We start from the raw sequence: 16731 nt of genomic DNA on the forward strand, positions 1-16731 counted from the left end.
GGGGGAGGAAGGGGTATCACTTAAAATAAAAATAAAAATTATTGTACCATATACCTATATTGCACAATACACAATACACAAATTATATTGCAAATCAAGGTTCCCATTGCAGGGCCGTCTATGAGAGTACAGGCCGTAATCCACCAACTAGTCCAAGTGTGTGTTGGCAAAGGTGCGGGTTCGCCATGCCAATTTCCTCGCGATGTTTTCCTTCACCGCTTCATATAATATACACTCTATGCTCGTTTCGAGCTGATGTAAGTCTGAGATCGTAACCACTGAGCCACCAGTGCACGCTTAACGCTTTTATAAATTAGTATAGAATAAATATAAGGTTATAATTAGTTTTAAATATATAACTACGTACATATTTTATCACATTTTTTTATTATAATTTCATTTTATTCCCCATAATTGTAATAGTAACTTGACGTCATGCATTCATCGTTTCGAATGACGATAATTTATGCTCAAATATTACAGATTTTGTATGATGTAATCTTGCTTTATTCCTAGAAGACCATAATTGAGACAGCTGAGCAAACAATAATACAAGAAATATTATAATTCTAATATCTATATACGTAATACATTTGATAGGCCATGGCCTACGGGCTACGGCTGTCAGGCTTCACCGTCACTCGTCGTAATAAAAATAAAAAAAAGGTAAATACGCCCAATATTGTTAACCTATTAAAATCCATATTTTTTAAAGTATGTACATAATTACCTAATTAACAAGTATTTTTCTGTAATTCAACCTTATTATAACCAATCGAAAATGCTTTAGTTGATAGTAAATAATTTGCAATAGTGTACTTATTTTTTTTTTAATTTCCGTGAAGGCCGCGCCCAATTGCCCATCGGGCTCTTAGACTATAACGCTTAGATATAAGAATTAATAAAATAATTATGTCAAAGGTTTAATTTTCAAGGATTATATTTAATAAGAAAACATATAATAAGTGTATATAGCATCCATTTAATCAGTCACTTCAGATAAACATACTTCTCAATTATAAATTCAATACAACCCAGACATGCTCAATACAAACACGACAAGGAAATACATTAATCTAAAAACATGATATTACTAAAAGTTCATAAGTTAATGAATTATTTTATCAATTGGATTATCACAGATGCTTAAGAGATCTTTAAATCTTATGTGGTAGATGTTAGTTACGTAGTTTTAGAGATTAAAATATATCTTTGTTCTAAGGCATTTACGTCGTATTTAGGGACTATTTATTATGAAACATTCGAAGATAACGTATTATTTACATTTAATATTAATGAATATTTATAAAATGGCTATGTATTTTAATGTATTGGTTCTTGAATAGACGAAGAGTAGGTACACGAAAATTTATACTAGAACCATATTGGAATAGTTATAGCTAAGAACTTATCGAATTGCTTTTACACAATTTTTACAATTAGGTACTTATATGATTATTAATTACTATCGTCGTATATTATTATTAACACTAGATAAAGGTTACAAAACTTTCGATGATTAATTAATACTTGAACACATTTCTAGGAAGGAACTTGTTTTCAAGCTATGATTATTTTTAAATCCTAGATAAATACGCGTCGTTTATACGTAACTAATCCTACATTTACTAATTCAATTTCTTCTAATTTAACCTAATTTGTTCTGTTTTTCTATTCAATTTACGTTGAAAGAATATAACAGCCAAAGTTGAATCGAAATTCCGTTGTTTACAAAATGTAGAAAAATGTCAATTCGTTCGGTCTACGGGAATTTTATTTGAAACAAGGCCGATGCACAACATTTTGCTACGAAAAAAGAATTACGAATATACTGCTACATATGCGTATCGATGCCGGTCTGCAGATGGTAAGTCAGTGTTGAGCGTCCGCCCCCACGTGAGCAGCGGGGACACGGTGCCTACCACGGGCGCAGCGCGCGCGGCATTTTTTACGAGATTCTGAAATAAACATACAAATTGTTTACTATATACGACATGCATATATATATACATATTTTATCAAACCAGCAAAATGTTTTTAGAATTACACTCGGACCAGAGGTCGAGGTAAAATTTATCGGTGACCCGCTAAATTGATAATTTAAAAATAAAATTTTGTGCCACGACATCCATGACAATCACGAGTTTATTTATATTTGACTCGTGTAAATTTGAGAACGGATTTTATGAGGAAAATAATTTATATATATTTTATTTGAATACAAAACATTTATAATTATTAACTTAATTGCACTATGCGATACCTACTGCGACTCGAACATTCGCCGTGAGTTATGAAAATAGTCAATAATCGAATTTCAAAAAATTGGGTTGCAGGAAATGTGCCCCATGCAAGATGATTCATTGTGTGAATGCAAAATATTTCTTACCTATATACCTATAATTTGTTAACATTCACATGCCCTCTATGAAACATGATAAAAGCATAGGTATTATTCCTTATTTCACACATGCAAATGATAAATATTTGTTAAGTGAATGTTAATATTCATGCTAAAGCGTTAGTATGAGTGTTAGTTCACCGCTTTCTTGTTCTCTTTTAATAATCCATACTAATATTATAAATGTGAAAGTAACTCTGTCTGTCTGTCTGTCTGTTACTCAATCACGCCTTAACTACTGAACCAATTTGCATGAAATTTGGTATAGAGATATTTTGATACCCTAGAAAGGACATAGGATAGGTTTTATCCCGGAAATCCCACGGGAACGGGAACTATGCTTTGACTGCGCGGGCGATGCCGCGGGTGGAAAGCTAGTATTATATAAATCTATAAGACATCAATCGATACAAACAAAGTCGCTTTCTCTGTCCCTATGTCCTTAATCTTTAAAACTACGCAACGGATTTTGATGTGGTTTTTTTTAATAGATAGAGTGATTCAAGAGGAAGATTTACTTATATAATTTATTATTTTTTAGACAAAGCGGGCGAAGCCGCGGGCGGGAAGCTAGTGATTGATAAAAGCTACATTTGTATTTGTTTACACAATGTACAAAATTAATATTTTGCAATTAAGTATTATTTTGGTAAGATTAGGTACTTATCTAAGTTACAATCCCGCGTCCCCTGTTATTTAATAGGTAGGTATATATATCCCGTATATTATATGAATTAACTTTATGTATTATCTTTATTTATATCTTTCATTTTTTTATTGTGATTTTTTTACATCGGTTGTTCCGCTACTTATATTAGGTACTCAGTTTCTTGCGTCAAAGGTTTATAAATTAAGTAGGTACTAGCTGTTCCGCCGAACCATTTTAGAGGAGTCAGGAGATTAACTACAAACACCACTACCAAAACACACTTTGGAAGATTAATTCACAAAATATAAGCTTAGTTGAGAATATCTGTTATAAAGTTATAAATTAATATACCTATTCATGCTAGTTATAGATTTGCGCTTAAATATTTTAATCAAATGTGTTCTTCACATATCCGATAACAAGGGTCTACGAATTACATACAACATAAAAAGATAAGAACAGTTACACAATTAGCTACAGACTACAGTTGACACGCCTAATGTTCGCCAATACAGACTAAAGAGAACAAGCGAGCGGCAAAGGTGAGACACACCATGTTACCCATGAGAGAGGTTCGCCGTCGGCCCGTGCGCCGCTTGCGCCGGCACCAACAACGGCGCCCTCGTGCCTTAGCCCCGTACCCGCGAAGTCGACCGCGTCCCACCTCGCGCCGAGCGCCCGTCGCGCGCTCCTCCGCCACCACGGCCGGCGACGACGCGGAGCTCGCCTCCGCCGACCGGTCCTCGATCATGTGCTCGTCCATCACTTCCAACGGTGACTCCAACCTAGTGCAACAGATACCTCTGTGAATACTCAGGCATACGGGCTTAGATGTTTATACGCGTTTGTAACTCGCTCTATCCCAAAAAAGAGAGCTAATCGCTCTCTTTTTTGAAATCAGTCAAGTACACTACAGCACGCGCAACACTCGTTTTGCCCGTTAGCTTATTTGGGTACCTACTTCTAGTTTCTATATAATATCATGGATGGGGATTGTGATTTGTGACAGATGGATTGTCCCAGACGGGGATCGTTTCTTGTGAGTGTTTCTTGTGTGAAAAGTTAGGCCCAGTATTTTTTTATTTTGTAAACGTAGCTTTCTACTGAATTCTTTGTCATTTGAAGAGTAAGTATTTTACACATAAAAAAACACTAACTTCAAATTTCATTTCAAATTAAAAGAAAAAGAAGCTAAAATGTAGGAAAATCTCAATGCACTTTTTATCAACAAATTTTAATACCTACATTCTGATTTTAATTAAAAACTCACTTAATAACAGCGCAGTATTGTAGAAGTTCAGTCATATGGCAAGTTGAAATGCAACATTGATCGGCGATGCCCATTTGTCTTTTCCGCCTGACGATCCCTGCAGGCTGCTCAATAACTGTAACGCAAATTGCAGATCAAAAACACGACTTACTACGAAGTTACCTAAATTTAAGTTATCTAAATAACATTTTTTTTATATATTCGACCAATTAGCCCCTGTAGAACCGCCATCCTGTTACAAATGACGCGAAATTTTGTGGGTCATTTGTAACAGGATGGCGGTTCTACAGGAGTCTTAGTACGCAATGACAAAAAAGAAAAATGTTGGTCCGAACGCTGATACCGGACGCGTTAAGATGCTGTAATATAAAATATAACAGTATCTTAAGATAAAATATTATAGTATCTTCACCGTGTGTGACGCGCTTTAGAGTATTAGAGGCAGAGGTGTTTACATGTTTAGTGAGTAGAGGTCTTTATTGCAGTTTTAGGACTTCTGTTAGAATGTATGATTCTTTCAATGTACCTATAATGGAAATTACGTTGATTTTCCTTCACTGTTTTTAAGTTCTATTATCCATTGTAGTATATCTAATAAAAACACGTGTTGCAACTTTATTGATAGTGTTCTAGCGACTTTGCTTGATTTAGCATAGGATAATAACTTACAAAGTTACAATATAAGACACAATATGTTACCGTCTCGACAGACAAACTGGAAACGTTTAATGCATTTTTGTTGCATTTAGAGCATACAGAAAAGTTATCATATGTGAAACGTACGAAAACAATAAAATATTTAAATACAGTCTGTTTGTTGCGAATGGAAACTCCCACGAGATTGTGGTTCCGAGTCGTCCTTGGCCATATACCTATAACACGAAATTGTTTCGTGACTGATTGACTGATAATAAATTAATAGAGTCGTTATAAAGCTGAATATGCCCGCTTGTTTTTCCTACGATTATTTCTTATTAGATGTAAACAATCAAGAGGTCGCACGGCAATGAGATAAAAACGAATATTAACCATTACATGATCGGTTACGCTCATAGTTTCGTAAGTATTACCCGCTGCTGTATTATTTTTTTAATTATAGATCCAACCTATTAGTCATTAAACATGAACGTATCTGACGGTAAATAAATAAATGCATTATTGTCTGTGACGGCTATTTATAGATTGTGTAAATTAATTATAAATGTGAACGTTATATTGAAGATATTAAGTTGATATTGCAGTTGACTGAGACTTGTTGTATGATTTACCTCATTACAGTCGTTTATTTTTAAAGGCCTTACAAATAAAACTTCTCACATTGTTTACAAACAAAAAAATTCAGATAACGAGACGTGTTCGAGACGCATGATTATATTTTATGCAAACTTGTGACCTATTGTAAATAAAAGTAAGTAAATGTACTTAGAGAAACGGACCTTCCAGTATTGCATTCCTACAGATTAAGTACAGGCAGACGAGACGAGTAGGTAATGGTTTGAAAATCGCATAATCAAATCATAATCGCAAAAGATTTGTAACTTTTCCCGTAGAAAGTAAAAACGGGTCGCTCATGTAGCCTTTATTAAAAAATTTTTATGTTTCCTATCGATTTGGAAAAACAATGGTAAAAAAGTTTTCGATATTTTCATCGTGTCAAGGATTCTCGCAACAATGGTAACTAGGTAAAGCAGACACAAAAGAATAATACCTATACAATATTGTAAAGATATATTGTATAAAATGTGGGCTAATTGTTTATAAATTAAATTTTGATGATTGATTATTAAAATTATCATTTCCTTTATGTTTCTATCAAATATTTAATGTTATGTACCTACTTATTCCGTAAAAACAATTAAATAAAAGTTATTATTAGATATTGATGTGTTGACTTTCTGAAGCTTTTAAGGCCATTTTATATTTGTCCCATCAAAAAGATTTACTGAGATAAAGTTAAGATACGCATATCTTAACTTTATCTCAGTAAATCGAGTAGAAAGCTAGTACGCGATGAAATGATAACGACCTTCTCATTCGCATATTGATAAGATTTGTTGCCAAGCGGATATTATTGTTACGGGTCATGAATAGGACTAAGTAGGTACATTTGACTTTATATATCTAAATCTGGATACATATATCATGCTCGTAAAAGAATTATCATGTATTTTAATGTATGTATTATATAAATTGATGATTTAATGATAAGATGATTTTGTGTTAGTAAAGAAATTATCATCTTATGTTTTCATAATGCAGATTATAATGAATAATTATATTATTGTACTAACCTGTAGGTACATCCCAGGGAGGACTATTGTACTCTTTGCACACTCTTTCCATGGCTTCCACGAGTTTTCTACCACATAATTTTAAGCTTGTAGTAGCGGCGTCTGTTCTTGAATCCCACATAAAAAACAATGTGATAACGGCGAAACAAACCGTATTTTTTACAAGCATATTGATATCTGTAACAAATATAATAATTTGTTTACAAACATTTGTACAAGAGACATACCAATTTAATAGTTTTAGTTTTAGTCTTTATTGTAAAAAGCTCTAGAACTCTACTAAAATTAATTCACAAGAAATGGTACGATGAAAGCTAACTACTATTTTTTTCTTAATATTTTTTCTGCTTCTTAACAAAACCTTTTAAAAAACGTTGTGGGTATTCATTGCCAAGAAGAGTGTCTGTTTCTGTAACCCGAGCTCACAAGTGTGCGTAAAATGAGTAGTTTAAACGCTTTTATATAGAAGGGTAAGTGTAACGTGACACCGGCGCCACCCAGTATTCTAAAAGGGATATACCTAATATAATATACGCATTTTTCATTTCCTTGATGCACCATTTTACTCTGTGATCATGGTTCTACATCAATGACGGTGATATTTTTTTTATCAAATATTGACTTCCTGATTGTAACGTATTACTCGAGATTAGGAAGACCCCGTAATAGGACACCCTATAACTCTCCGATATTTTATTACGGGTTTATGATTGGAAGAGGATCAATGGCCCATACAAAGTGAGGGTTAAAAAGGGATTGTACATTGGACAAATTATTAGCATATTTGTAGGTATTGTAAATTATTCATATTGATAAATTAGTAGAAAAATGGTGTATAAGCAAGTTACTTTATAATTTAAATGTTACTTTATGTTTTATGATTTGAAGCAATAATTAAAAATAACTAATCTTGGTTTATTTTTTTTAATGGCATTACTTTTAAAACTCAAATAAAATAAGTATATTTAATTAATAAGTTTGTAGCTAAAATTTAAGATAAAATGTTATGCTGATATATAATATATAACTATTATGAGTCATAATTTATGACAAAGCCAAATAAGGTAAGTTCTATATTAAGATCCCAAATAATGGTCGGATAATAAGGTAAAAGGTTGCTTCACCTTCATCATTCATAAAAATGCAAATCAGCCTCTTCCTTTCCTTAAGTGCCATTCTAAGAATAGGGTGCAGTGGGTGGGTGCAGCTTGGTATGATGTGTGCTCATAATGGTGCTTTACGATTATTGTTTTATTTAATGCTCTAGAAAGGTGAAATATCGAAATTTCTTGTTATTGCTAAATTTTCCTTCTAGATAGTTAGGGCAATTGTTTGAAATGCAAAATAATTCTATAGCCGACGATGATGGCGTTTGCACATACCCAATTGCTAATAAAAGAACTTGACCAGAATTATTGGTATGGTCTTTTTTGTATTTTTTGGGGATAACTTACAAAACTATTAATTGTTTTTAGACAGATTACTCTATTATGTATTATTTCAATTCCTGTAAATGCAAATAAGCTCTAGTAAAATGTACGTATACCTAACGTTTATTCATTGCTAGAGGTACCGCAGTCATAACATGCCGACCCTTCGACATTGATTAGTCATTTAACGGTAAGGTTAGTATTATTTATAACCTTGTCAATAACGCTTATATGTAACATATCGTATTTTATCCTGCTCTTCAACCGAAAACTCTTTAAGGCAAATAAAGTTTAATATTATAATAAACCATAACTTCATTACTTTTTATTAGGCACCTAATTAACTAAAGTTACAAGAAATCAGCATAATCATTAAATATTTTAATTGATATTATTGATACCTTATAGAATTACTTTATTTATGTTGCTCTTGTTGCTTATCTGTGACGAGTTACCTAAGTAAAAACATTTTAATTAATAATTATATCAGCTGTCAGAGGTAGGCTACCTACTATAATTAATAAACAAAGGTAACCTCTTCGAGATACCGATGCAGATGTTACATAGTTCAATTATAGTTGTTTACGGTAAATATGTGCTCTACCTACCTACAAACTTAATTTACCTACTTACTCCAATGGATGCGTCAAGTCTAATTGGGGTTGCATTTTTAAATTAAATCAAGCGTTCACTCAACTCTGTTTCAGTAGGGAACTGAAATAATAAATAATTTGTGTTGGCCACGAGGTAAACAAGGATAAATTTTACAGGAATACTTTGAAATTTATTTCATTACAAGGTGTTTGACATTACATATTAAGGTACCTACTTATCTCACATGGCTGTATCAATAATCTTTAGATATATATTTGATAGGTAACTCCGAAATTAAAATTGAATTTGTTGCTACAAATTCACAGTCGATTTTTTATTTGATTGAAAGCGATATTATTTTAACGCTTGGTAAGATTGTTTCATTTATATTAAATGTATCTCTATATATCTGTGTTGAAAGTTCAGCTGTTGTAGTTGTATCGTAGCTACTAACTATATGTAGAGTCATGTGTTACAAACAGTCAATCACTCCCATTCAAACGGCGAGTGCGTCTGCTCTTTAGTAGAGATCCTTTTGAACTAGCATAATCTTTAGTTATATAATTTATTTTATCTTTAGGTACCTCAAGTTAGGTTCTAACTATTAAGAAGGTTAAATGAAAAAATATTAATGGTTAGAATACTTACCTATGTTGTTGACGTTTAGAATTTGTAATCGTCCCTATAATTGAATTATGACTGGAGAAAAAATAAGAACGCGATTAAAAAGCACTTGTCTTTCTAAACTCTTGGATAAATAGTCAAAGTCACACAAGATGCCTAATGGTAAAAGTTATTTTTTTTTAATGTAAAAAATATACATATGAGGGTTAGCAACAGGTACCTAACTACTATAATAAGTAACCAGTTGGTATAGTAATTGTTTCTTAATTGGTTCTGATGGTTACAGAAATATTTGACATAATATTGGTTATGAAATTTAAAATGATTGTACGTACTCTGAGAACCCTAGTACACGTAACACCTACCACATCGCTCCGTGCTCGGTGCTCGTGCACTCGATTGGATAATTACATGAATCTTGGTCGGATCTGCAGACTTGCTATCAACTGGCTCGATACTTGTCGAGTTTCATATTGTAAGTAAGGAAATGAGTTCCAGTTACGACATCATACTATACAAGGAACAGAGATTAATGTTTGTTTACGTTTAGTTATCGGTTGCGGATCTTTTTAATTGGTAAAAGTGCAGGTAATTAAGAGAAAAATAATACATTTCTATTCTTAGTACCCTTATTAATAAAGTAACCACATTTATGTTCGTAATGTTTACCACTTCGCTTAATCACCGGGTGGTATAAAATATGGGTGGTCGAACCATTCACAGCATTACAGTTATGGTTCACGTGAGACGAAGACTAGCAATCAACAAAGATTATGCGCTAGCTGCAGACAGCCGATAGCCGAGTACGTGGACATTGCAAACATTATTCTTCGTTATTCATTACACGTTGAACTAAGAATATTATAATTTCAATAATTTGGAAACTACAAAGTAAAAATTATATTTTATAACGAGTGCGAGCGCGCTTTAAAATGGTATAATATCGAAACACAAGATTATTTATCTGCTATAATATAACATTTCGCAAAGGAACGTAACACTAATAATTGTCGAACTGATTCGAACAGAGCATGGGAAATTTCATAGTAACAAAGGCTTAGTAATAACGAGACTAAACAGATTATAGCTCTCAAATTACGAAGCTAAGACGGAATCGGTAAACGGAGTGGAACTGCCATGTGCCATAGCAACGAGAGACGGTAACGCGAAAGGCAGACGATAGGTAACGACTCGGATCAATCAAGAGTTTGTGGGGGTCAAGTGTACTGTGTATCGCCGGCTATCCCAATTGACATTTTGCAGCATCGGTCAGTGGCTTCTGTAAATACTATTTGCAAATCTATTGCAAACGAAGATCAAAACAGAGGGAACATATTTTGAGGATAACTATTTCCATTGTCTCACGCTCTCGTGTTAGAATATTCTAAAACGTGATAAGATTCTAGACGCGTTAGTTAACAATACAATCTTTATCAAATGATTTGCATGAACAAAATTATTGAACGGTCTGGAGCATAATATAATTGTACCTACACATTCGTCTGGAAGGCAAGGTCACAGGTAGTCAAATATATGCCCGTTCGGCGAACGCTCCGACCCCAATTTAAGACTTGACCTCGCAAAGTTCATACATTTTATTTTTGCGGTTGTCTTGTTTATATGTTAGCTTGATAGAGTTTGAACTACTATCAGCTGGCATTCATTAAATTTGTTTTTAGACCTCTCGTTTATCAATGTATTTTTATGGATAATATAATATTTAAGCACATATTGTGTGTCCAATTTTAAGAATGAAACGTAGAATCGTGGCACACTTAGGTATATTATTATTATTTTAAAGAAAATTTGTAAACAACAATTTTATATAGAACACTGATTCCAATTTAGGTACAACTTAGCCTAAAAATACTTTCAAGCAATGATTTATTTGATTTTTTCTCCAAATTTGTTATTTTTGAACGTTTCGCAACTATTCCGACGTTTTTTAAAATATATACCTAGACACGTAAGTGAAGCTTACAAAGTAAGTATAGCCGCTCTCCCATTGCATCAAAATCTCGTACCTATACCTAGGTAGGTAAGGTAGGTATTATTTAAAAGTAGAAGTGTTAGTGACCAAAGTAAATAGGAAATAGTGGTAAATAAATGGGTATATTTCGTCCACATTTTGTAATGTAGGTATATGAATTTAGTTTATTTTAAAAGTAGTTTTTTTTTAATTAAATTTAACATTTAATCGATAAAGTTAATTGTCTTAAGTTAACTGCAATTATAATAAAAAAGATTATTATTTTTTTTGAACAAAGAAATATTTTTGGGGGGAAAATATTTTATAAATATTATCTAATTAGGTACCTAAGTAGTTACCTACTACAAAATTATTAAAATTTTTTAATAAGCAATGTTTTGTTCGTCATTCCACATTTAGTCTTGAAAATATTACTGTAAATAAAATGACATCCAGGATATTTTAATTTAAATTTATTTTCACAGCGAAACGGCATTTAATTCGATAAAACTGAAAACGGTTTGGCACTACATTTTTTGTTCTGCGAATGGATAAATCATGTAAAACAAGAGGAACTCACCTTGGGAACCAGTTGTAGGCGTTATTTGAGACACTTTCTTGTTTTGTCGCACGGGCGCTGGTTGGCGAGCGCAGTCGTCCTGTCGCAGTCGTGTCGCACCGTACACGCTCGAGCGTCGTTCAGTGGCGCTGCTCACGCTGTCAACGGCGCGGGCGCCGCACTCGCTTTTAAAAGACGATGGGCGGCGCGCGCACACCCGCCACGCCCCGCGCCGCGAACCGCCCGAATCACAACTAAAAATCCACCCGAAAGTTACAACTCTTTTTCTCACACTGGTACCTACGTTATCACTCATACACTGTTTGGGAGTTGTGAATCGTAATATTTACCTTTGTTTATACCTACTCTTATACGTTTTAATCGTTGAGCTATTGATCTCGATGCGATGTCGCGAATGACAGCGCATCTTGTATGTCGGGAAGATTATGACGCACGCTAGAATTACGCTATCGATATCATGTTGCACCTTCTATTTCTCACCTTGACTCAGTGATCAACTGGGCGGCAATAAACTGGGCCACGTGGACCAGTTGTACATAATTAATTATGCCTGCTATTTTTGTGGCCAACTGGGCCGAACGCGCTTTGATCTTGCGGACGTGATTTTATTATTTAATTTGCTGTGGTTAAGTGGGCCGACAATAAAAATTTAAGGCAGTTTGGTATAGTTACGAACACAAGTGTATCAAAATAAATTTGTCAAAAGGTAAATTGTGTTGGGACTTTGAGAGGAAAACAAAACATCATCAATCAATGTATATATTTCAAAAATCAACAAAATGTAGTTGTATAGACAAAGCTTAGCTTACAATAAAATGTTTTATATAACATGTAAATAATTTTTCTTATTAATCTAAGTTTTAAAATAAGGAATATAATTTTTAAAAAACAGTACTGCAATCACAAATTGACATATACACGATAAACATTCATATAACACAATACAAATAAAATTGGTTAATCCTAAAAATCACAGATCAGTTCAGTATAATTTTAATAGAACTACCTTAGCTTAATATAATTTAAGTCTCAATTCAAAAATTATGAGCATAACAGGATACAACATTGATTTTTTAATAAAAATATTTAAAATCACAGATCGGTGAAAATTGGCATTCGATTTTAAATAAAAAAATTTCAAGTAAACCAAAAAACATTGCGCATTTTTAACAATACTTGAAAAGGAAAACAATTACTATGAAGTTTTATATACTAACGGAACTAGTATTAGAAAAAAACTTCCAGAAACCCAAGAAATAGACCAACATATATCGCAGACGATTGAGGAATTTATTAGAGGGGACATTAATATTGATTTATGCATAGAGCGCCTTGTTTTATGATTTTATTTTAAAATTGGAAATTACTTAAACTGTGATTTTTTTTTATTAATTATAAGATTTTAATAATTACTGTTGTACAAAACCGATCTGTGTGAAATTTTTTTATTTAAAATCGAATGCCAATTTTCACCGATCTGTGATTTTAAATATTTTTATTAAAAAATCAATGTTGTATCCTGTTATGCTCATAATTTTTGAATTGAGACTTAAATTATATTAAGCTAAGGTAGTTCTATTAAAATTATACTGAACTGATCTGTGATTTTTAGGATTAACCAATTTTATTTGTATTGTGTTATATGAATGTTTATCGTGTATATGTCAATTTGTGATTGCAGTACTGTTTTTTAAAAATTATATTCCTTATTTTAAAACTTAGATTAATAAGAAAAATTATTTACATGTTATATAAAACATTTTATTGTAAGCTAAGCTTTGTCTATACAACTACATTTTGTTGATTTTTGAAATATATACATTGATTGATGATGTTTTGTTTTCCTCTCAAAGTCCCAACACAATTTACCTTTTGACAAATTTATTTTGATACACTTGTGTTCGTAACTATACCAAACTGCCTTAAATTTTTATTGTCGGCCCACTTAACCACAGCAAATTAAATAATAAAATCACGTCCGCAAGATCAAAGCGCGTTCGGCCCAGTTGGCCACAAAAATAGTAGGCATAATTAATTATGTACAACTGGTCCACGTGGCCCAGTTTATTGCCGCCCAGTTGATCACTGAGTCCTCACCTTTGATATAATCCTTTGACTTTCTTTATCTCACGGTCACCGCAACCGTTTTTCGTAGATGTATCTACTTAGTCACTAGATACATGCTATGGATATGTAAATAAAGGTTTATCTATTTTTAATTTTAATAAATTAAGTAACTACCTATAGGTGGTGTTTATTTACAATGCAGAAAGGTATAATGTTTTAGCATTGCTAAAATCTAACCTCATATGTAGTTGAGTAGGTACCTACTGTTGTACCTAGGTACAATTATAGGTATGTTTACAACAAGTTATATTTTAATATTTATAATCATTCTTAACATTTTGGCACTCTGATAACAAAACAAGAATTCTTAACATGGATGACCTTTAAATGAGTCTTTTATTTGTCATTCTAATTAAACTGATAAACCATTGACCATAGCTTAACCAGTAGGTAACCACATTTAACTATCACTCAAGATTTAAATTAATGAATGAGATTTTAGTAAAAACAATAACATGACTAGAAAAAATATGATTGACTCGATTGTTAATTATTATATCATTATTAGACTCATTGGCACATTTAATAGGCGGAATTTAATAGAGGGGTCCTGATTTCGATTCTGCAAGCAATTACTTACCCGAAATTTGCATACCATCTTCGTCTATAATATAGTTAAAACTGTAAGGCATGTTTTTGTTATTAAAGTTATACCTAGTAAACTAGCATTCCGCCCGCGGCTTCGCCCGCGTTTTCAAAGAAAAACCCGTTCCCGTAGGATTTCCGGGATAAAACCTATCCTATGTCCTTTCTCGGGTATCGAAATATCTCTATACCAAATTTCATGCAAATTGGTTCAGTAGTTAAGGCGTGATTGAGTAACAGACAGACAGACAGAGTTACTTTCGTATTTATAATATTAGTATGGATGTACCTATTCACTATGCATAGGTATAGCATAAGTATTGAATCGAAGAGTGATTACAATTCGATCATTAATTTTATTAAATTAAATAAAATTACATTTAAATCCACCTTCAATTTATTATTTCAATCATCGAGATATATTACTAGAGGGGTTATTCCAAACAAAAACATTGCGCGCGGCCGATGTGGTGGGGTACGTGTGGAACGAGCGAGGCGTGGCTTCAAGTTCAAAGATTAAGCAATGCGTGCAGATGCGACACATTGTGCAATCTGTTTACTCGGTACTATATCTGGTGGTACTGATACTAGGGAATTAATAAAACGAGGATTTTATATTAAACTATGTATTTTAATTTCCTTTAAATAATATCAATTTATTAAGCTTTTGTCGTTTTGTGTAGTAATCAATAGTTTTATCAGTTTTTGCTTCATGATGTAATTTAAATGGATACGATGATTCAATGTTGATGGCGTTTACGTATAAGAAACTCACATTTTGAAAAATCTCACGCGAGATTCGAGGATGGGGGAGGGGTTGAATAAATAGTCACGACATCTCACCAGGGGGGGAGGGAGGTGCAGAAAATTTTAAAAAACACCTCACGTAATTTATGGACGCCCCCTTACTCGATCACAATTTTTGTAACTTTACTATAAACGGAACTACATTTAAAAATATACTTTATTTATTGAGTTATAAGGTTGCTTCCATTCTGTTTATTTACATTCTCAAAAACATCAATCGCTGCAGAGGTGGCTTGCGACAAAGGCGGCTTGTGTCAAAGGCCTCGGCGATATCATTTAAGAACATAATATTATGTACTTTAGGCAAACTTGTTATAAGATCTATTTTACTTTCTTATTAGTCCATTTGACAAGGATATTGGGTAAGATACCTATTGGAATAATTTTATTATTATGTATGTACTTATTAAATCCGCGAATAAAAAAAATTTTTAGTCGTGAATATAGAAATTGGGTCGCATTTTTTTAATCCGCGAATAGTGAAAACACGAATAAAGGAAGCGCGATTAAGGAACTTTTACTGTATTAGTTTCTGTGAATGTTGTGTTTATTTGTAATTGTTGTGCATAATAATTTATAAATCCTATTGGAACAACTATTGATTAGGCTTTTTTTAATAAATAAAAATAGGTAAATAAATAAATATTACTTAATATAACCTACCGTTTTACTTTGCGTAGTCGGGTAAAAGTATAAATATTTAGGTATTACACCACGGTAATCTTTCCTAGTAGATATTGTATATACATAGTTAAAAAAATCCAGTTACATTTTTTTAACAGACTCATCGATAGTGTCACGTCTGTGCTGATAGTCTATGAAAAATGGCGCGAAACGCAGAACGCGTGGTGATTTTTCGCAAAATGATAACAATATTAGTAAAATGCATGACTTACTCATAATAAGGAAACTTACTGGTGAAAAGTCACTCCTCGGGCTTTGTTTGTATTATGGGAACTGTTAAAACAATATCTAAGCAAACACGAAGGCATTTTGAACAGAGCAATAACACGTGTTGACGCGGCAAGCGGGGGGCACAGTCCGACACAGACTAAAGAGACTTGTGATTCTTACCTCTAGCTCGTGTTAAAGAGAGTGTAGTAGCGATCGCCTCTCTAGTACGTAGTACATTCTATCTCGATGATTTCAATATAAAAATTCATTTACCTAATTATTGTTATTGTAATCCATCATATTCTTAATTATAATATTCTACATCTTGATCTGAATTAATTTATTATAATAAATAAAAAATATTTCAGGACAATTTTCACACACGGCACGATCTGATCCCATACTAAGCTTATATAAAGAGTTATAAATAAATACCTAAATAAATAAGCTTTCGCTTGTGTTATGGAAACCAGATGGCTGATAACATACATAATTTTTAAATAAATACTT

General features: G+C 32.7%; 1 protein-coding gene across 3 annotated transcripts; it reads right to left on the reverse strand.

Moving 5' to 3' along the window:
• Positions 1–962: 962 nt before the first annotated feature.
• Positions 963–12016, reverse strand: LOC149482255 (uncharacterized). Of its 3 annotated transcripts, none has more exons than XM_089704523.1 (5): positions 11809–12016; positions 6612–6788; positions 4321–4435; positions 3612–3835; positions 963–1958 (listed from the first exon to the last, which is right to left on the reverse strand). In XM_089704523.1, the coding sequence occupies exons 2-5, from the start codon at positions 6778–6780 to the stop codon at positions 1873–1875; spliced, it is 594 nt and encodes a 197-aa protein (XP_089560649.1). In that variant the 5' UTR covers positions 6781–6788; positions 11809–12016; the 3' UTR covers positions 963–1872. The 3 variants fall into 3 exon arrangements, with proteins under 3 accessions (XP_089560649.1, XP_089560648.1, XP_089560650.1); XM_089704522.1 differs by having other exon boundaries at positions 3604–3835; XM_089704524.1 differs by having other exon boundaries at positions 3715–3835; positions 11809–12010.
• Positions 12017–16731: the final 4715 nt, after the last annotated feature.

This window comes from Colias philodice, chromosome 15 (genome assembly GCF_061535455.1).
Source record: "Colias philodice isolate Cphi_HAF_F1 chromosome 15, ilColPhil1 Martin Lab GWU primary, whole genome shotgun sequence".
NCBI classification, from domain to species: Eukaryota; Metazoa; Arthropoda; class Insecta; order Lepidoptera; family Pieridae; genus Colias; species Colias philodice.